The 22,961-nt window shown below is 47.9% G+C and overlaps 1 protein-coding gene across 1 annotated transcript in view; it reads left to right on the forward strand.

The window, feature by feature from the left end:
• The window catches only part of GTF2I (general transcription factor IIi), a 2,618,156-nt gene that overhangs the window by 1,014,859 nt on the left and 1,580,336 nt on the right, over positions 1–22,961 (forward strand). Inside the window, exon 17 of the mRNA XM_069614749.1 lies at positions 10,094–10,152. Coding sequence (XP_069470850.1) covers positions 10,094–10,152 — 59 coding nt within the window. The remainder of the gene's footprint in view (positions 1–10,093; positions 10,153–22,961) is intronic.

A 22,961-nucleotide genomic window follows, 5' to 3' on the forward strand; every position in this document is an offset into this window, starting at 1 on the left:
CTGCCACATTTTGCAGCCGCTGCAACCGTTTAATCACGCCCTTAGGTTGGGCCAGGTACAAAGAGTTGCAATAGTCTATCCATAAGACCATGCCTGCTACCACCAATGGGCGCAGTGGGGCAGGAATCGGAGGCAATACCTTCCTCAGAATTTTCAGCTGGAAGTGACCGGCCTGGCATACAGCAGTGACTTGTTGGTCCATAGAGAGGGAATGCCAATAGGATGACCTAAGTTTTTCACTTTCTTTACCGGGATCGGAAGGGATCCCAGGGAAGAGGGCCTGAAGGAGGTCGCCCAGAGTGTGGGGTCAGAGGGATAGCCCACAACCATCACCTCAGTTTTATCTCCATTTAATTTGAGCCAATTGTAGTTCATCCAGTCTCCCAACAGCTGTCAGACACTCCTTCAGGCTCGACGACACCACAGCCTAATCGAGATCTAGAAGAATGGCAAGACATTACTTTGGATGCTTGGGCCATGGAAATCGTAGCCCACGGTTACTGCCTTCCTTTTATGCAGAGACCTCAGAACATTCTACAGGGGAACCACACTTTGAGGATTCCATATCCGCTCCTTGTGCAGGGGATTTTAACCCTGCTAGAGAAAGGCGCTATAGAACCAGTGCCTGTAGCGGAGAGGAACAAGGGTTGGTATTCCTCTTATTTTTTAATACCCAAGAAGGACGGAGGACTGAGACCCATCTTGGACAGGATGATCACACTTTCTCAGATACTTCAGGTCCTCCAACTCCAGGATTGGTTGGTGTCTTTGGACCTTCAGGATGCTTATTTTCATGTGCCAATCCATCTTAAGTACAGAAAATACCTGGGAATCTCAGTTGGCGGTTCTCATGATCAATTTCGAGTTCTGCCATTTGGGCTGACCTCCGCCCCAAGGGTTTTCACCAAACTGATGGCGGTGGTGGCAGCGAGTCTCAGGAGAGGGGGATACACGTCTACCCCTACCTGGACGATTGGCTGATCAGGGCACGTTCTCCAGAACAAGTCGTGGAACATCCCAACGTCACCTGCCACTCACTTCACAGACTGGGCTTCTCTCTCAATTACAAAAGTCCCATGTGACACCTTCTCAGAAACTTAAATTCATCAGAGCTGTTCTGGATACCATCTTTGGGAAAGAGCTCACCACCTGAGGTGAGGGCTGAAGACATTCTTCAGATGGTCACCATATTTCAAAGTGCTCAGTGTCTCCCTGCCTTCGCTTTTATTTTTGTTTTTTTCCCTGTGGTGTGCCTGTGAGGACAATATTCTGAACAGAGAACAATTTTGGCAAACATGGCTGGATATAACAGTAGTAACGGACGTCTCACTCACGGGGTGTGCAGCCCACACCAACGATCTGACAGTCAGCTGTTGTTGGTCTCCATCGGCGTCCAGACTACATATCAATCTTTTGGAGCTGAGGGCAATCGGACTAGCGCTGAAGCCCTTCTTGCCCTCTGTACGGGGAAAGAATGTTCTGATAATGACGGACAACACAGTGGCCATGTACTACCTCAACAAGAGAGGTGTAGTAGGGTCACCACCACTGTGCAGAGAGGCAATGCAGCTCTGGTACTGGGCAATACCAGAAGGAATCTCCCTATCGGCAGGTCACCTAGCCAGAGAGGAGAACACAGCGGCAGATGCTCTGAGCAGGCAGAGCACAGTCTCCCACGAGTGTGAACTTGCTCAGGAAGTCCTTCAAGAGATCTTCACCCTTTGGGGACCCCGCAAGTGGATCTGTTCGCGACCAGTATCAACCGGATGTGCGGACTGTACTGCTCCAGGGAATTTCTTCCAAGGGGAGCTCTAGGAGACTCGTTCGTGGTGGACTGTGAATTTCCACTCCTGTACGTCTTTCCTCCAGTCCCCGTCATTCCTCATGTGATTAGGAGTATGAGAAAGTTTGGGAAACACATGATCCTTATTGCCCCGGATTGGGCCAGGAGGACGTGGTACCCGGACCTTCTGGACTTGTCCATCTGCCCTCCAATAAGTGTTCCACAAAGAGAGGACCTGCTCTCGCGAGAGTAGGGTCGGGTTCTTCATCCAGAGGTCAAGACACTCAACCTTCATGCTTGGATTCTGAAAGGCTGAGATACAAGAATTGGGACCTCCCGGATGACGTAATGGAGATTTTGCTTTTCGGCCAGAAGGCCAGCAACTAAGTCTTTGTGCCATTGGAATACATTCTGGAACTGGTGCAGAAAAAAGAATGTAGACCCTTTTCTGTGTAAAACACCAGATGTCCTATCCTTTCTACTTTCTTCAGCCAATCTGGGGCTCCAGATTGATACCATTGAAGGATATTTGGTGGCCCTGTCCATATTAAAGCGCTCGTCAGAGAAATGATCATACTTAAAAATTCCACTGGTGACGCAATTTCTAAAAGGGCTCACTAATTTGTGTGTCGGGGGGGCCCCCCCACCCCGCAATATCCTTTCCAGGTTTCAGTTTGGGACCTTAATATGGTTCTAAAATTCCTAATGTGTGCACCTTTTGAACCTTTAAATTCATGTTCCTTAAGGTTGTTAACCTTGAAGACCATTCTATTGGTAGCTCTAACATCAGCACATAGTGAGGGAGTTGCAGGCACTTTCGTCCAAGCCACCCTTTACTTTCTTCCACAGGGATAGGGTTGTTTTAAGGGTTAAACCTTCATTTTTACCTCCCATCCCCCTCATCCTAGCAAGGAGGAGGAGGAAGAGAGATTACATAGGTTGGACCCTCGTAGAGCTTTAAGCTTTTATATATCTAGAATGTCAAAACTTTGTATTGATGGCCAGCTGTTCATGGCTATACGGGCCACAAATGGGGTCAGGCTGTCTCTATGCAGACCTTGTCCATATGGATCATTCTGGCCATTTACTACCAAATTGAATACTGCTTTGGTCTATCATAGATGAGGAATACTTGGGAGCACACGCTCCATTCGAAGAACAAGTTACTAACACCTGTTAACGTTCTTTTGACTGGATGTTCCTCCCACGTATTACTCATCGCCCCGCCAGCCTACCCCACAGTAGAATTCCCCATTTTATTACAGCTTTTGTTCCTACAAGGCTGAGTACGGTAATTCCTGTGCTTTTGCAGGTATTTCTGCTGCAAAGGGGAAAAACAGAACTGAAGCCAACGGGCGTTGCAAATGCTATATATGCCTTCGATGACATCCTCGAGACAGAGGCCTTCGAGGGACATCGAGTCGACACACAGTGCCCTCTGCCAAAAATATAATTTCCGAAGCAGGTGTAGCTGGATAACACATGAAACATGAGGATTACGTGGGAGGAACATCCAGTCGAAAGAACGTTACCGGGGTAAGTAACTTGTTCATCTCTCTCTCCGGAGGGTGACTGTATACATCAGTTTTATAAGGGTTTTATGGGACAATATTTGCCTGGTATGTGTATCTGCTTAGTGTGTGAACTAACCGCCTAATACATTGTATTTTCATATACTTGCTTGTCTAACTGGAATTATGTTGGCTCTGTGTGGACTCAATGCAGCCCTTGACCACTTGCACACCCTTCCCGAGACTAAGCCATTACTGCTCTGCTACCTCACCTTGACTGGGTTTGGCTAACCTCTACCTTCCCTGTTCACCATAATATGGTGGCCTCCCAAAATCCTCCCTTTAGGGCTACAACACTGCCCAAGGTTGTCTCATTTCAAGTTCTCTCAGAAGATCCATCTTCCTGTGTTTTTCCTTCCTACTCATCCTTCTAAAACAGAGGACGAGGTTACATCAGCTTGATTATGTGCAAGGCCTCAGCAAATGTCTCTTGCATGAGGACCATAAGGAAAGATTGCCAGCTCTTTGTAGGTTATGCTGGTGTGCATGTAGGTAGGGTTGTTAATAAACAGACCAGACGGTAGTCTTTCCAGTGCTCCTTTTTTTCTTGACTAATCCCTTCAGGGAATGGCAGGAAACCTTTTCAATGAGCATTGGTCATACAAGGCTTTCAGCAGAGCGTGTTCCTCCAAGCTAGTGGAATGGAGCACTGATAAACTAATGGAACTTTACCTACAGATTAGAAGCCACAATGCAGCCATTTGGGAAAACCAGTTTGCCGGAATTCTGGTTCCGCCACTACTCCAAAATTAGACAAAGCAATGGATTAGCCTCCTTACTTATTTATTCATTTATATAGCACACCTAACCCTGGGATATCTGGATGCTTGCATAAAGTTAGACATTAGAGTTACCCATTAAAGTTACATGACAGACCGGTACATATTCAGTGCACGATCGATGTTAGTCATTGTGCATCATAGGCAGGTGAGGGTTCTTCAAAACCTAGTTTTATGGCATCTCCTGAGTGAAGAGCCAAGTTTTCACATTTTTTCTAATACGCCAGAATTGGGGTTCTGTTCTTAAGGCTGCAGGCATGGAGTTCCATAGTTTAGCAGCTAGCACAGGAAAGCTGTTGCCCCCAGCTTTTTGTAGCTTGAATCTGGGGATTTTGAGGCAGTGGGTGTGTGATGATCTTGTGGGTCAGTCAGATTGATTACTTATATATTTGCATGCAAGGTATGCAGGAGCTGAGTTTAACAGACATTTATGCGTGAGTGTTAGGGTTTTGAAGGCGATTCTGTCTTTGACTGACTGGGAGCCAATGGGCGTTACGTCTTGCTGCCGAGATATGGTGGGATCTCAGGACATTGAGGGAAGTTCTTAGTGCATTATTTTGTATGATTTGCAGTTTCCTTTCATTGAATTTGTTTGTTCCTAGGTACAAGGCATTACAATAATCTAATTTAGATAGTACAAGTGATCTTGCTAAGGAGGTGCCGCTCCCAAAAGATGGGGAATGATCTACAAGCATTGATAAGTTTGCAAGTGTAGACCGTGGCAGAGGCTGCATCATTAACTTGTCTAGTCAATGTAAGTGATGAGTCTAAATAGATTCCGAGTGTTTTCACTTCCTTGGAGACTTTCATGTTGTTGCCGTCTGGCTGTCTAGTTTAAGTCTAGTTTGGGATCCGATCAGAAGTAGCTCGGTCTTGTCATTCAGACAGAGGCCATGCGTAGCCATCCATAATTGAATGGTTAGATAGATTTAATTAAGTAGTTTGGTGTTGATGTCGTAGTCACCTGTGATGGGGATAAGGATTTGGATGTCATCTGCATAGTTAGTGTAGGTGACACTCACATTGTCCAGTTTGTTAAAGATGGCCTTGCTAAAGTTGTTGTTTGGTGTTGGAGAGATGCACAAGCCCTGTGGTACTCCACAGTTGACAGGTGCTGGCTCGGTAGACTCGGTAGGTGCGAATAGCCTCATGTTCTGTTGTCCAGGAATGATTGTATCCATGTAGTGGCTTTGGGGGAAAAGTAGGCTGCCGACGAAAGGCGTTTGCAGAGGACTTTGATTAACTAAATCAAAGGCAGCCGAATGGTCTAGTAGTAGGAGGATAGCTAACTTATCTTTTAGGTTGAACAAGGCTGATTCAGTACCGTGTCCGGGTCTGAAGCCCAATTGTCTCAGAAGAGATTGTTAGATTCAAGATGTTTCTGGATTTATAGGTAGGTGGCCCTATCTAAGATTTTCAAGAGGATTTTCAAGAGGAAAGGAACTGTCGTTATGGGTCTATAATTGGTTAGAATGTTTCTATCCAAGCTAGTTTTTTTAAAAAGCGTTAAGACCCAAGCATCTTTCAGGTTATTAGGGCCCGTGCTAGTTTCAAATGAAGGGTGCAAGAACCTCAGCTGTTTCCTTTCTGGTGGTGGCAGGGCAGATGTCCCCTTGGCATCTTGATGGTTTGAGGCTGGATATAATTCCCTCGCCTTCACTGGTGGTGACAGAAGAGAATTTGAATAAGTTGCAGGGTTTAACGGAGGAGTCCTGTGACTCGTGGTTGAGTGTCGGATGTGAGGCTAAGGTTTTTGGATTACATTTTCGCTTGAAGGGATATTTTGTCAAGTAGCGCTTTTTGTATGTTAGTGCACCAAATTGCATCTTTGGTGCAGTTTTCTGGTGGTGGTATGGGGGATTCTAATTCTCCAAGGATGATGAAGAGCTCTTTCGTTCCAGAATTACTTTTGTTAATTCTGTCATTATAGGTATCGATTTTTGTTTGGAGAATGGCAGTTTTATCATTATTAGAGGCTTTTGCAAATTTTTCTTTGTTCAGGGCTGACAAGTACTTTTTCCAAGTTGCTTCTGCACTTTTCATTGCACAAGGATTTGAGGTATGTGGTGAACCAGGTGTTTAGGTAAGCACGAGGCTTGGCTTTTCACATTTTTAATGGTGCGACTTTATCTATGGCTTGGTTTAAAGTGAGGTTGTAAAGGTCCACGAAGGCGGAGGGGTCCATGCTGATGTGGTTGGGGTGCTTGGTATAGGGTACAATAGTGGCAGTAGTTTCTCTGTGATAGTTATTTCTTGTGAGTGCTGGCGGTGCAAGTGAGTTACAAGGGTTAGGTTGGGTGCTATCCTGCAAGTTGAAGGATATGATATGGTGGTCGGACCAGGCTCTAGGTGAATTAGACAGAATCTTAGTGTTGCAGTTAAGGTCAGCAATCCAGTCCAAGGTTCTCCCTTTGCTATGCGTAGGCTTAGTGATGCAGTGAGAGAAGCCTAGTTCTGAGGTAGTGCTAGCTAAGGCATTGACATTGTCGTCATTCATGTTGTGGAGTCCTAGGTTGAAGTCTCCTAGTAGCAAGATTTGGGAGCTAGGTTTGGTGTTCGCAGTAAGGAGTTGGGTAATATCTTCCTCGAAAGACGATATTGGACCAGGGGTCTGTACATGAGGTGGATTGTAACAGCTTTTTAAGCTGTGAGTGGTAGTTTGATGGACAGGAGTTCGCCAGATGTGAATGTTTGTTTCGGTAGTACCCTCAGGCCGAGCTGGGTTTTAGCAATGAAGGCGACACTGCCTCCTCTAGAGGTTTCTCTGTCTAATCTGAGGATAGTATAGCTATCTGGTATGGCTAAAGAGTGCTTAGCCTGCGGCAGCATGGAGCCATGTCTCCAAAATTGTAAGAAGTCAAGATCGTTTGAAACTGAGGTCGGCAATGTCGGGTGCTTGTGCTGGCAGGCACTTGCATTTATGAGCGCTCCCTTGTTGAGTGGAGAGGTGCCGGAATGTGGCTAGGAGTTAGCTGAGGTGGTTGGGTTACTGTTGTCAGTATGGTTATAAAATTATTTTTTTCTTCCAGTGGGCGTGGCCATGTTTCTAGTTTTGTTCTGCTGTTTGTCATAATTTAGTCTAGAGCGTAGCCTAGTATTCCTGTTTGCAGGACATGGTAGGTTCGGTGTGGGCCGGCGGCGTACCGCTGGAACCATTGGAGAGGAATAAGCGAGCAAGAGTTACTCATTGTTGACCCTAGTGTGATATTTAGTTTAGTTGTCTCTGGCTGAAGAGCTAGCAGGAATTTGGTGGGAGTTACGGTATCAGAAGGTGGTAATGTAGAAGACATGGTTAGAGAGATAATGTTTGTTGGGCATGGGTGATGGGTCATTGGCAGCCTTCTGTATGTTAAGTCTCTCAGGGAGGACTGTACAAGTGGCAACCAAGGCGTGTGGCATCATTGTGAGCAGGATGCATGAACTCAATGCGAGCAGCGTACACTTGATTGTGGAGCTGTGCAGGTGCATGACTTGGTGATGGCTGTGTATGGGGAGGAGTGGATCTACGGTGGCTTGGGCAAGGAATATGGCTTGATAACTATTTCAAGCGCAGGTAAAGGTCTTGCGCTTTGCAGCATTGCTCTTGCGGTAGGCTAAGGCTAATGGTATCCAATAAAGCAGTTAGGTAAGACTGGATATAGGGGTAAGATGCGTCCTTGTATTGACAAGGTAGGTGTAGCTCATGTAAACTAGATTGAGGTTGCAAGGCCAACTAAGGCGTGCATTGGCAAACTCGAGTGGATAAGTGACCTGGCCAGATTAGGCTTCAGATGTAGGCAAAAAGGCTTAAGTATTGCTAGGTCGTTGACAGGGAGATCACATTTAAATATTTGCAAAATAGGCAATGCAGAAGATATTAGTATTTACCACGTCATTGACTAATGAGAGCCATTTGAATGCGAAGTTGACGGCGAGGCAGGAGATGTTACTATTAACTGAATTGCTGCTTGAGGAAGGCAAATTACCAGTTACTAAATCTTTACTACAGGAGGCGCATTAAAGTATTTGCAAGATCATTGAATAAGTGATAACAAATTTACTTTGCATTAACTCTAGTATAATCACATATGAGTAGGAACAATGGTGATCATAATCATGGGCAAGTCCCCCGTCTACGGCTAGTTCGTGATGAGGATATATACAGTAGTGATGATGTCTCGTTTGTATGATACTTAAAGTAATCTATTGTAATGAACAATTGGCAAAGCTGTGCATCTGTTAGGTGGTGGCAGTTTCGCGAGGGCACATGTTATACAGGCAGTAGATGGTTATAACAGCAATGTTAAAAGTTTGAGACTTTAGATGTGGTGCAGCCGCTCACAAGAGTGTATAACTTGGCAGGGCACACTTACCGTGATGATGGGGGAACCTCTGGAGCTCGCTGAGAGCACTGGCGGTATGGATCAAAAGGTTTTGACGTCCAAGTTTATAAAGCAAGGGCCGACCGGGTCAGTAGAGGCTCACTGTGGCAGCGTGCCAGGCTCCGCGCCTCAGGTGGCCCGGACAGGCACAGACGGGCCCTTGTGATGAGGCCCCTTGGGTGCAAGGCCGTCTTCCGCCTGCCGGTGAATCCGATTGGGGAAAAATAGGAGTGTGCAGCCAATTTGAGGAGAAACCATGGAATCAGGGAAACCTCTTAGCGTGCACGGTGAACACGATGGCCATTTTGAAATCTGCAAGGCATCTCGTATTCTGGAGCATTTGGGTTTAAGTGTAAACACCTCTTCCATATAGGTTAAGGCATCCATTCAAGCCTTTGCTGGCCATGCAGACACTTGGGGTTGCCACATTCATGTTACCAGACAACTTCCTGCGGAAACAAACATTGAAGATAAGGATTACCCTCAGGGAATCTGACAATCAAGTAGCCGCCAAGATTTCGTCCAGGGTTCTCCTTTCCTCTCGCTCGGATGCAGGCAGGGCCCATTACTATATATGGCTTCATTGTTTAGTTCTCACAAAAGAGGGCAATGTTTAGATGGCAAACGCACATTGGACTTTATAACAGAAGCACTTACTAGCCTTGGGCATCTTGTGGATTCAGCATATTGAACATCACTTTGAAGGTATGAACCACCACCAGCCAGGAAAATGCACAGCTGTCTGTATGAAGTGAGTTAAACAAAGTAGGGTGGCTTTGCAACAACTTTACCATGATAGGCTAAAGGTTCCTCAGTGGCACATCATTGTCCCATCCAGAATAAGACTGTGATTCTGCAATCATCCAGGAAACTGTGTTGGGGGAGGTGGGGAGGAGGAAAAAGTATGGTGCCTCTTGCAAAGGTACTCTATAAAACATTTCCCCTCACAAACTGGGTACTGCTACTTGAGGACTGTATCACTCTGGCAATCAAACACCTTTCGGGTTTTACCATTCATTCCTATTTAAGACTTACTCCTGGTTGACTCGCTACAGATTCTAGACATCCCTGGGGCACTGATTTATGAATTTGGACACCTGAATTATCCAGATGAAAATGACCATTGCCTGTGATCCTTACTGGTAGGTTCCCGACTTTTTAAATACTGAAATGCACTACTTCATGAATTTACTTTCCTGTAACCTGCTTAACATTTTACTTATCTTCTCAGAAGATATTGTACTATTTTTGATCTTTTTTTGACATTCCCAGATTTGTGTGTTGCTGTATCGTAAATTACCCTGCTACTTGCCTAAAGTGTTGCTGCTCAACCATATTATCAATAGACTAGAGTATGGAAAGCTTGTGGGAAACCCTGTTGAAAAGCTGTGGGTCAGTTTTCACAACCCCTAAACACAGGGAGAATAGAAACTGTCGTGACCTAGTTAAACTGTTTTTTCACAGGAAGCTGCTTTGTATTTTCAAGATTATCAGATTGCTGAAGATGAGGCATTTTCTAATGGTGAAATGATGTGCACAATGTAATTTGTGGCTTGTGCATTGTCTTTCACTATTTAAGTAATTTTTCTTCTATTACAGGCCAGAACTGCTAACTAATAATCAGCCAGAAATCATTCAACCAAGGACAAACTCTGGAGGTAAAATGTTGTTTTAAACCACTAGAAAGGATGATTTTCTGTACATTTAATTTAAACTGTATATTTACTTGCTTTGCAAGTACTTGCTCCTACTCGTATATCCTGTCCTTTTTCCTGCATCCTCGTAGGCGTCCCTCCAGCATGGGGAGGGTACCAGAACCTTTGGCAGTGAAAAATGTAGCTTCCCATTTAAATTTAATATAGTGCACGGGGACACCTCAGAGACCCTGCTGCCTCACCTCAGTCCCTTTTTCTGGCCAGTCGGTGTCGAACTGCGCATCTTGGCACAGAGGCTTTTTCAACTTGCATGTGCTCCCCGTTCTTTGTTTTAACATTTTCTTCACCTCCCTTCAGTGCTTTGCCTCCCCCTACGCATGTTAGCTGCAGGAGACTTCAAAATATGTGCATCCTGCGATCGCTCGTTCCTGCCTTTGAACCCCCATGCACTCTGTCTTGAGTGCCTATGGTCCGACCACCGCTGGGACGCGTGCGCGGCTTGCATCACTCTTACACCGGGCATTGAATCATCTTTCTCGCTGGAGGGAGATCTTCCACGCTTCTCCTACAGGTCATCTTAAAGATTTTTTCAGTGAATTGCTTTTCTCTCGCAGATTCCTCATCATGGTAGATATCCATCATCTAGTGCTGCTGTTCAGAAACTTTTTGACAGGGGGCGTAGTGGACCGCCTCTCGGCTGTCGATCCGTCTTGTCTGGCTCTCGCTCATCGGCTCCGGATGTGATGTCAGGCGTGGTATGTATACCCCGTCACTAAGCCCCATGCCTCAGTTCTTTTTTTTCCATGCGCTTGCACGCTGCAACAGGAACACGGCTCTCGTTTACTCTAAGTTGTTCTTGTACTTTGCTTTTTACTCAAAAACCTTGACGCGATGTCGTCGCACAGGGTTTCGGGCTTCAAGCGATGCTGCGATTGGGAGGCCGAAATGTCTGACCGACCCCCCCCCCCCCATGACTTAAGTCGATGGCAGTGGTCTTCAAACTTTTTAGGCCTGGACCCTCCCCCCCCGAGCCCCCTCAGAAAAAATTTGGGCACGCCAGGCCCCCCAAAAAAGGCCAAAATGGACAGTAAGTCCAAATGGCTATGAACTATTGATCGCCGTCACCGCACCCTACTCCCAGTGTAGTACCTGAGCTCCCTCACCTGCTCCCATCAGTCTCTGGACTCCCTCATCCCACTCATAGCCCAGACCCTGGGCTCTCCAAACTCTGCTCCCACCACTATCCCAGGGCTCCCCCCACCCGTTTCCCAGCACAGTCCCAGGTCCAGCAGTGCCTGGCGAATTTTGTAAGTGGAGGGGCATAAATATTTCCACTAGATCTGCCATAGCGACCGAGCGCAGCGGGGTAGCCCGAACCAAAGGTAGGTTCGGGGGGGTTTTCTCAACGTGAAGTTTTTTTAAATAATGGGTTAAAACTTTGCATTTTAGAGCATACATTAAAAAAAAAAAATAAGTAAAAAGCCAGACTGCAATTGGTGCTGGGGCGCCCAGCAGGCAGACATGATATTTTTTTAATGGACATCTATCATCGATGTCCAGTAAAAAAAAAAAAAATACCAACCCTCTCCTCGGCTCCACAGCGCCTCAGGAGGAGAGCCAATTTTGGCAGGTGGGTAGAGGGATTGTGCAACCAAGGCATTTATCAAATGCCTTTCTTGTACAACCCTCCCCTCCGACCCCCCCCTCTAACCGCCAAAATCAGCTCAATGGACCAAAACAAACACACATTCACACAGCAATCCCTCATTCACACGAGCACCCATCACCATACACTCACTCATTACACAAGCATACTATCATCCATACGCATATTTAAATTAAAAAAATAAATGAACATAAACGTACCTTCTGCAGGGGCCTGCACGTGGGTGCTGAAACAGGGTTTCCCTTTGACAGTTCGGCCTGTCCAGGAGCACTTCCTCAGCTGGAAAAAGCAGCTGAGGGAGTGCTTGGCGTTTCACTGGGCTGGCTCCTCTGCTCCTCCATAATGGGTAGGGGGCCACTGGGTGGATGCCCCCTCGCCCATTATGGATGAGCCGCCAGGCTCGGACTGGCCTATAGGGCCATGCCCGTACCAAAAATGCTAGTGTGGGCCAGTCAAAATGTGCCACTTTTTTGGCCAATCGGGTCAGTTTGATTTATGGAGCTAGTAGTTTTGACCATTGTGGAATAAATATTCTTTAAATGTCACAATTTGCTTACATTTTAACAAAAACGCCCCCTTGTGTGCTATTCTAACAGTCTGTGACTAAAAGAATGAATATCTATTTGAAATTGCGGGCTACTTTTTCATTTGTGCCTGAGACAGTTTTATGCTCCAGTGCGACCATGTGAGCCGCCCCTGCCCACTTCCTCCAAAAATAAAAGAAAATTGTGTTTTTTTTGTTTTGTGTTTTATTTACATTTCATGCCCCCTTTGGGGGCGCACCCCACAGTTTGAAGACCTCTAGTCTATGGTGTCTGGGTGCTAGTCACGACACGGAGGCCTGTGCGCAATGATGCAGCCAAAATCCCTGCATGAGAGGGCCGGTAAACTGGCTTTGGGCCAACCTGTCGCCAAGTCTCCGGCACAGTCACTCTTCCGGTCCTCTGAGGCAGAGACTGAGGAGCCCACCCCCAACAAGGGGAAAGAATTGCATGGTAAGAAGGCCAAGAAACGGCCCCATTCCAGTAGCCATTCCTAATCTTCTTTGCAGAAGAAGCAGCACCACCACCATCGACACAAGTCCAGCTCGTCGTCGGAATTAGGTACGCCCTTGCCGAGGCAGACCACTCGGGAAGAGTGGGAGAGTTTAAAGGTCTTTATGTTTGACTCAATCGGCTGTAGGTGCATCTCGGGCCCTGACCACCAAGTTTTCGGCAGCTAAATCGACGCTCTTTGCTCCGGACCCCAAGCCAGCCACTGCGTCGACATTGTTGGTGTCGAAAGCATCTACGGGTGTTGCTCCCGTCAGGAATACGTCTGCGTGAGGCAGAGGCCCATGATGCCCATCAGTTACCGGGCATCCCTTCGGCGTCGAAAGCTTCGTCTTCGAAACCAATCCTCAAGCCTTCGTTGCCGACAGTTGGCAAAGGTTCATTTGTGGCGCTGTCGCGATCGGATTTCTTCGATTCCATGCATTCCATTTTCGGAATAGAGGAACACAATGACCCTGAGGACCCAGTCGACCCCGCTTACACAGGAGCCGGTGACGTAGATTATTTCGACGACCAGGCTGATATATTGACTTTGGCTCAGGGTTTATACAATGCCAGTGGTCTGGACACTTCTCCAGACCTGGAGTTACAGCAAAAACAGTAGTATATCCTCTTGCCGGCCTATACTTCCCTGTGAAATTGGCTTTCACAGGGGGAATAGTACAAGGGTGCTGCAATGGCTGGGTTGAAAGGCATATTGTGAACTGTGGGACTCTCGTCCAGAATCTCGGTAAGGTCATATCCTTGAAGAGCGGTAGTGGACGCCTTCAACCTCAGGATGTCAACTACCCTCTGAAGCAGCTTCCTGAACTTCACACTAGTGGGTACAGGGACAGCCCTCTTCAAGGGTATGACCTTACCGACATCCTGGACGAGAGTCCCACAGTTCACAATATGCCTTTCAACCCAGCCATTGCAGACAACTTGGCCTCCTTATGGCAGCACCCTTGTACTATTCCCCCTGTGAATGCCAATTTCACAGGGAAGTATAGGCCGGCAAGAGGAGATACTACTTTCCACGCCACACACCCTTCCCCGGAAGGGTTGGTTATACAGGCTGCCACTGTTTCCACCAGTCCCGCGACATCCACCTCTAACCTGCCTACGGACAGAGAGGGGGGAAAATGTGTACACTTTGGACAGGAAGGTGTTAACTTAGCATGCCGCTCAAAGCCACTAATGTGGCGTGTGGTTTTGCAGAATACTCATTTGGCTAATGGAAGAAATTTGAAAGTGCTGCTGAATGCGTCCCTGAGGGTGCCATGCATGATGTTTTTTTTTACATCTGGTGGAGGATGGGAACGAGGTACCCAAGCAGTCATTACAAACTGGCCTGGACGTAGCAGACTGTGTTGGCAGCAGTTGTGATGAGATGCCAAGCATAAAACAGGTTCCTGGACATGCCTTTTGAAGGGGACATGCTTCTCTGGCAGAAAGCGGACAAATTCTTGGAGAAATTCAAGGAGTCAAAATTGGCTGCTAAATCTTTGGTCTTAGTGGTGCAGCCGCCAAACCTGCCTTCAGCTTCGCCACCAGGTGCAGGGGCTACAGACGTTATGTGCCCTATGGCCGGAAGGCACAGCTCCCGCAAACAAGGCAAGGGCAGAGGCGCTCTCGCGTTCCAGAATGGCCAGAGGGGCCTCTAGAGGCCAACAAGCAGCGGCAGGGTCGCCTGCGTGCTCTAAGCCGCTTTGATTTTCCCCTCCCACGATGTACCGGTTGGTGGACGGTTGGCAGTGCATTGGCCCCAGTGGCAGGAAATAACTTCCAACACCTGGGCCCTGCAGTGTATTCGGTGGGGTTATTGTCTGCTTTTCCTGAATAGGCCTCCAGTCAGACCTCCATCTCTCCCAATCCAACCAGGATAGGAACTCCAGGAAGAACTGAGAGCCCTGTTATCGAAGAGTGGCATGGAAGAGGTACCTCCTGGAATCAGAGAGGGATCGGTATTCCCTTTACTTACTGGTGTCCAAGAAGGGAGGAGGTTTCTGTCCCATTCTGGACTTGAGGGCCTTGAGCAAGTTCCTGAGGAAGGACACATTCAGGATGGTGACGTTGAGAGAGATTCTCCATACTCTCGAACACCAGGACCGGCTGTATCGATAGACCTACAGGATGCTTATTTCCCAACAACAAAAGCACAGGAAGTTACTGAGGTACCTCATTGGCGACAAGCACTATCGGTTCAAAGTGCTTCCCTTTGGGTTGACCTCCGTGCTAAGGGTCTTCAGCAACCTCATGGCAACCTTCTACTGCACAGGCTGGGCTTCTCCATCAACTTGAAGTTCCATCTAACACCAGTCGAGCGGCTCCAGTTAATCGGAGCAGTCCTAAACACCCGTTTAGGGAAGGCGTTTCCTCCCCAAGAGAATCAGCAACATTGCACAGATGGTGCCATTGTTTCAGAACCATGCCACTCTTCCAGCGGCTTCCTTCCTCTGTCTTTTGGGTCTCATGGCCTCCTGTATTGTCTATGCTCCTCCCTCCCAAACCTCCACCCCTTCCCAATTTTAGTCATTCCTTGGGTTCTCAGGAGGTTGAAGAGCTGTCAAGCGACCATGATCCTGATCGCCACAGATTGGGCGAGGAGAACATGGTACTCCGATCTCCTAGATCTGACCATCTGTCCGCCTCACCGTCCGGATCTCCAAACCCAGTCGGAGGGTTGAGTGCTCTACTTGACTCCGGATTCCCTCAACCTACATGCGTGGCTCTTGAGAGGATGAGGTATAATGACTGGGACCTCTCAGAGGAGGTACTTGTGGTATTTTCGGCTGGACGCGGAGCTTCTACTACATCACTGTACGCATGCAGGTGGAGAAGATTTGAGGCGTGGTGTAGGGAACTCCAGATTGACCCCATCTCTTGCCCCACCACTGCAGTGATGGAGTTTCTGCTGTCACTGGCCTTCCAGTTGCCACAGTCAAAGGGTATTTGGTGGCCCTGTCTGTGTTCAAGAGATCCCCAGGCCAAGGTTCCTTTTTCACCATTCCGGTCATGGCCCCATTCCTGAAAGGCATTCTCAACAAGTTTCCGCCAACCGCCTTTGTTGTCCCAGATTGGGATCTTAATCTGGTTTTGACCTTTTTGATGGCGGCTCCGTTTGAGCCTATGCATTCATGGTCTTTGCTGCTGTTGTCCCTTAAGACAGCCTTTTTGGTCGTGATCCCATCTGCCAGGGGTGTTAGCGAACTGCAGGCCTTGTGCTGCAAACCTTCGTTTCTGAAGTTCTTTCGTAAGAAAGTTTCTTTTATAGTCAGACCCGGATTCCTTTCTAAGTAGGTTTCAGAATTCCATCTGTCCCAGTCTATTGATTTACCGGTCTTCTACCCTCCTCGGCATCCTTCGAAGGAGGAAGAGCTATTCCACCGTCATGATCCCAAGAGAGCGTTCAGCTTTTGTCGCTCCCACGTCTGAGTTTAGGATATCAGACCAGTTATTTGTGGCACATTCCTTGTCTAGAAAAGGCCTGGCCATCACTAAACAAACCTAGTCTCTGTGGATTATTTTGTGCATATCCAATTGTTACCAGACGGCAGTAAAGGATCTTCCAGTGGGCATCGGGGCCTCCTCGACCAGAGGGGATTCAGCCTCTACAGCCCTCCAGAGAGAGGTGGCTGTTAGGGATATATGCCAGGACAGCCACTTGGTCATCTTTGCAAACCTTCACCAAGCACTATGCCCTGGATGTCGCACAGGGAAACTGATGCTAGGTTTGGTAGGGCGGTCCCACAGAATCTACTGGTTTAAATCTTTCTGCCCTCCTCCGTTATCCTAACTGCTTGGAGAGTCTTTCATGATGACGAATCTGCGGGAGAAAAGCAATCCATTGAAGGAGAAATTACCTCACCGTAATGTTCTTTCTATAGATTCTTCTCTCGCAGATTCCCCATCAACCATCCCATCCATCCCTGCTCAGAAAGTTCTGTAGGTTGTCGCTTCTGTCCAAACAAGAAGCCATCTGGTAATGGCTCTGGGATGACCGCTTCTGTCTTGAAAAAAGAAAATTCACCTATTGGTGTGAGTTCACCCTTGTTCATGTTTTAACGGCTGGTTAGCCTCCTCCTGTGGTTTTTCTTCTGCAGCGTTTATTCGCAAGGGCAACAATTTGAAGGGACTGAGGCATGGGGCATAGTGACGTGGTATATATGATGTCTGACGTCACATCTGGAGCAGACATTCGAGAGCCATGCAAGACTGATTGGCTTAATCGAGGTCCACTACTCCTTGTCAAAGTTTCCGAACAGCAGAGCTGGATGATAAATATCTATCATGATGAGGAATCTGCAGAAGAAGAATCCATCGAAAGAACATTACAGTAAAGTAATTTCTCTGTCTCCAGGACATCACGTCAAGACAAGGTATGTCCTTTGTTTAGTATGGCTCCTCTGCACAAAGCCTCCTTCCCTGGGGTTTCCATGAGCAAGACTACCTTGCAGTCTGGCTCTGGCAGACCCGAGGCTGGCAAGGCTACCGGCTCCCAAGCCGAGGTCCCCAGGGCTCTTCCGGTTGGTCCACGGATGGGCAATAAAGTTGTTTGTCCTCTTTGGCCCCAGTGGGCAAGGGATTGTCGTGTTTTGCCTCCAAGTCAGTCCGTGGCATGATCCGACACGACTACCAGCACTGCAGCGGAGGGCTCCCAGCCTACTGGAGCCTCCTCTGAGGTGGTTATGCAGGGTGGTTTGACTACCAGCCAGCGGGCTGAGCCTACCAGAGTCATATCTTAGTTGGATGCTTCTGTTTCAGGTTCTAGGGCCAAGGAGTGACCTCCCATGTCTGAGCCGGCATGGGAGCCTTTATGCCTTTCTCAGGGCATGGCGCAAGGACCAAAGATGGCAGACAAGCACGCCACAGAGGCTGCTAGGCTGGCAGCCATTTCAGGTTCAGGTCTTCCCGGTCCTTCGCCCATGGAGTGGGCCATGCAAGAAGGTTCCAGTTCCCTTCCGTCGGGAAGTACCAGCAGACTTTAAAATGCAGGCGGTTGATCTCTGCAGGGTTACATCTACCCCTCGCAGCCTTACGGCTGCATGGCCCAGGCTCCTAGACGCTTCAATCAGGAGAGGAGGCCTGGCGCAGCTGAGGGCCGTGCACCTTGCGACCCGGCGGCTTGTAAGGATCGATTCTTCGAGCACTTCCTCCTCATGCGCTCCCGGGAGATGTCTGGATTCCTTAAGGGTGTTGTCTAGGAGGTGATCCCGCAGGTCGTGCTTCCTAGGCCTCCACCTCTGGTCCCTCCTCGGGTGCTGCTGCCTGTTACTTCTCCTCCGGTCCAGGCCCTGCCGGTGCTCCAGAGCCCGCAGCCGCCAATGCAACCACAGCTGTCTTCGAATCCAGCTCACGGGGTGGGATCCCTCCGGCTCTGGTCTACCTGGACCCGGACTCTCCTCTGTCTGGAAAAAAGGAGGGGGGGGGGGACAATTATTATTTTTTATTTCGCCACTTGGTTTATTTCAAACCTTTGCCATATCTCCATACAAATAAATACAATAGAAATAAATAAAAAATTGAAAAAGGAAAAAAAAGAGAAGGAAAAGAGGGAAGAAAAAAAATAGGAAAAAAGAAGCGAATAGAAAATTGCAGATTTTAAACATTAATATTGATAAAACACGAAATATTCTTTACTGCAAGTAGAAGAACGCAGAGTTCCACAAGAACTTTGAACATCTAAGCTTTATCGCCAGAGTCGGAATTTTTTGGATAACTAATAAGGTGTTCACAGAGCCTTCACTGTCATTAGGTTTCCTATACATAGTTCTTTTAACTACTATCCTCCAAAAGGCATCTTCATCTTCAGGGCCATTTTTGTTTTGGGTCCATGAGGGAAATTTGAAAGTTTCCTCCAACAATTTTGTTAGGGCAAATATCAACCGAGGATTGTTCCCCTGACATAATTCTATCCACCAGTCAACGAAGTTTCTTGTCTGAAACACGCCAACAAAGGAACCTAAGTGTTTCGTTATCAGGTCTCTGACAAAGGGGCAGAGAAGAGTCACATGCTTCAGTGTTTCTCTCGGCCCACTGCACAGACTGCATGCTAGGTCATCTCCCCCCAGCTGCTTGCGAACATTAAGAACTTCTTTAGTGTGGAACAGGTTGAGTCTAAATATCAGAAATAGATTTCGGTGTACTGGGCTAGGAAATTTGTTCAAATAGTTTGGTACCTTATTTAAGGCTTTGGTTTCTGTAACTATGCAGGGATATAGGCCAAATGTTAGTGTTCTTGATTCAGTTAGGATCCAATCTCTCATCCAAATTTATTTCTTTTATTCCGGCTTCAGGATTTGCTTTTAGAAGATCTATCGATATCTCTGCATTTAGAAGGATATCAGAACATCTTTTTGACCACAAGTACAACAGCGAGTCCACCTTTTTGCCTTCATTTCTTTTTAGAATATCAAACTGGGCCGTAGAATTTCCCATCATTAGCTTCCGGTACAGTGCTAAGGAATTCGACACTACCACTGCATACAAGGATTGGAGGCCTAGCTCATGTCTTATAACGCAGATTGGGATGCAGTGAGGGAGATGTAAGATTTCCTTCCAAAAGATACCTTCCAGTTTCGTCCAGATTTCCCAGGGCATGCACAGTGAAGCCTCTGCACCATACGTTAATATAGGGAAAACATTCTGCTTATAAAATTAAGTATTTGTCGGGGAGAATTTACCAAATTTTCTGTGGATGACCCTGCCCTGCGTTGTCAAATATTTCACTTTCGATTTCAGGTCAGTCATTCTTTGGGCATCGCAGAGACCCGGATTGATGTTGATGCCCAAGTATCTTACATTGGTTACCTGGCAGATTTCTTCATTTGGAGGTGCCACTTAAAGTTTATTTTTCTTTCAACTCCAACCCCTCTCCACCCCCTCCGCCCCTTATGTTCTGGAAAACCAGAATGGCCGATTTTGAGGCATTTATCTTGAGACCATTGGACTGCATGTACTTGCATAATGAATTTAGTTTGCTTTGCAGTCCAATCTCGGTCTGATCTAGTAAAATCAGATCAGCAGCATATAACATGAGGCCTAATGGTTCAAGGATCTTTCCTCGCACAATGCTTCCTTCATGTCAGAAGTAAAAAAAGCTAGAGTTCTTTCATAATGGCAATTTCTTTTAGAGGGAAGTCCCTCTGAGATTAGCTTTACTTGGATTGAGGTATCTGTATACAAGGTCATGATGGGGGGACGGGGGGGAAGAATGTCCAATGGGCATTCCCATTGAGCTAGTTTTGCCCACAGCAGATTTCGATCTACACTAGCAAATGCCTGAGCAAAGTCCCGTGGCCTCAGTCACTGTGAAGAAATTCATGCAAAACCTACCCCATTCTTCGGTGGAAGGGGTTACAATGGCCAAGAGGACACCCAGGAGGACTGGCGTTGGGCCTCAGTAAAGGTGTTTCATGACCGTCTTGAGGGCCTTGCAGAGTTCTTGGAGGTTCCTCAGCCCGCGGAGGCCCCCCAGAAGCTGGGGGTGCTACTAGAGGTTTTGGCCAAGCGCACCACGAGCCGATTGTGCATTCCCCTTCAAAAGGATGTCCTGCAGGTGGAGAGAAAGGTCTTGGAGAAGCCCAGTGCCAACGCCCAGATAAACAAGCAATTGGACAGCCATTTGAGGATTTTTTTATGGTGAGCCAGACCACCTGGCCTCCCACCCCAGCCACACTCTTCAGTGGTGGCAGCAGCCTCTTTGTTTACTAAACCATTGTCTTTGTCGTCCTCTGCAGGGGCTGCCTCATTTGTCTGTCCAAAGAGGACAAGGCTCTTGAGTCTTTTGGCTGGCGATGCTACCTTAACTCTGGGCTGCATTTGCGGCAGGCCGACACCCTCCTGGCCGCAGCGAACCAGAAGCTGTGGCGGGAGATCTGGGAGTTTCTGCCCGACCTCCCTCTGGAGACAAAAGCCTCCTTCAAGGCCGGCGTGGTGCCAAGCAGTTGTGCAGGACCTCATCGGAGTCTTTGGTCTCCCACATTGACATAGGCAGCAGAGTGCTGTGCCTGGGGTCGAGATGAGTCGGACGGCATGGATGCATCCACTAAATTCAACTCTGATGTGCAAGAGAGGATCCTGGATCTTCCTTTTGAGGGGGTCAAATCTTCTTCATTCGACCACAGATGACGAGTTGACAAAGACCTCTACGCAGACCGCCAAGTCCCTAGCCATCCTGACTAAACCAGGGCAGAAGTTCTTTGTGAATTCACAGGGCAGGACTGACTTCAAACCAAGCGCTTTGACCGTCTTCAAGGGGTTTTGGGACCGCGGTGCACGGAGGCCTGACTGGCCCCCCAGCGACCTCAGGAGGAAACAGCAGAGGACTTTGCTTGTTTTTTTCCTCTTCCTCATCTCCGCTCCCACCTCGGATGCCAAAAAGCATTGACGTAAGGGTTGGGGAACAAAGCTCCCCTGTAGGGGGCCGGCTGTCTCTTTCAGGGCAGCTGGAAGCGTTATTTCAAGAGTCCTTGAATCTTTTCTTTAGTCTCCACGGGCTTCAGTCTTCCTCTTCCTATGCCTCTACCTTCTGCTTCAGATAGGGTCCCAGGCCCGCTTACGGGAGATCCTTTCTCTTCTGGAGATGCAGGCGGTGGAGCTGTTGCCTCTTGGACAGGGGCCCTGGTTACAACTTCAGGATTTTGTGGTATCCAAGAACAACCAGGCTGGCCTTGGGTTAGTCCTGGACCTGTCCTTTCTCAACTTATCTTTACTGCTCGAACGCTTCAAGATGATTACTCCCGCGCACATTGCTGAATCTCTATGCGCAAGGGACTGGATGTGCTCCCTAGACCGCAAGGATGCATAACATCATATTCCCATCGACCAGCCGCATCAAATGTTTCTGCGGTACACGATTATGCCATAGCAATGCCAGTACAAGGTGCTGCCTTTTGGCCTGAACTAGGTCCCTCGTGTTTTCACAAAGCTGATGAATGCAGTGGCTGGTGTTCTCCGCTTGGAGGGCCATTACTTATACGCTTATCTGGATGACTGGCTGGTCAGGGCCAGCTCGCCCCAGGGGGTGGTGCGCTCTTGCCAACGACTGGCCAACTTTCTTCACTAGTTGGGGTTCTCCCTCATACCAGAAAAAGTCGCAGCTGACTCCGCCTGCCGCCAAATTTCTGGTTTTCCTTCGACGGTGCTGGAACATGGCAGTGCTGCGGGTGTTCCCCCACAACCGACTGGCTCTTCTCCCTCCGCAAGGTGATTAGGGCACATTCTGACCACCTCAGCATGGTGGTTCCAACACCTTCTGGGTCGGATGTCGTCCTGTCTGCTCACGGTTCGACATACCCCCTTCAAATTGAGGCGTCTCCAGCTCCACTTAGCGGCCAGTTGTGACCAGGAAAAGGGCGTGCAGTTCCAATCCCCCTGTCCCTCCTGCCTAATCTTCACTGGTAGCTGTTAGATTACAATGTGGCAGTGGGAGACCCCTTTACCCTGCCGGAAGCCCACATGGGTGGTGACGAGAGACTCTTCGCTCTCGAGCTGGAAGGCTACTCTGGAGGGCAACTCGATTCATGGCACATGGTCCACGGCGGATGCCCTCCTGCATATCAATCTACTTCAACTCATTGTGGTGGGCCTGGCACTCAAGTCTTTTCTGCCTCTCATAAGGGGCAAAGCGGTTCTGGTCAAGACCGATAACTCCATGACAATGTTTACCTGGAAAAGCAGGGTGGCACCTGTTGGGAAAGATTTCCCTTGTGTACAATTGTTCCTCCATATATGCCCCGCCCCCCCAAGCTTTTTGCTTTAGTTTGGCTTACCTAACCTGACTTTTTCCCATTGTGGCACAGCCTTCAGCTACATTCGTCTGGGCTTTCGCTCTTCTGTTAATGGAGAAACTGGCAGTTCCTTCAGGCTATCGGTACTGGGAAACTGTTTTCCTCAGTCTTTGACTATGTTGCCATTTCTTTGTATGTTTTATCTGTGTCAAGTACCTTACAGTACTGCGCATAGGGGTCCTTTTGTTATGTGGCCCTAGCCACGCTCTAAGGATTTTTTGGTGATTGTACAAGTGTGCCTAGGATGAACTGATAGCAGCAGTTTACTTTTAAAGTATTTTTACTTCTTTTTAATGATCCAAAACAAGTTTACCATGTTTG

The sequence above is a fragment of the Ambystoma mexicanum genome, chromosome 9, assembly GCF_040938575.1.
Source record: "Ambystoma mexicanum isolate Mex_15411 chromosome 9, UKY_AmexF1_1, whole genome shotgun sequence".
Lineage (NCBI taxonomy): Eukaryota > Metazoa > Chordata > Amphibia > Caudata > Ambystomatidae > Ambystoma > Ambystoma mexicanum.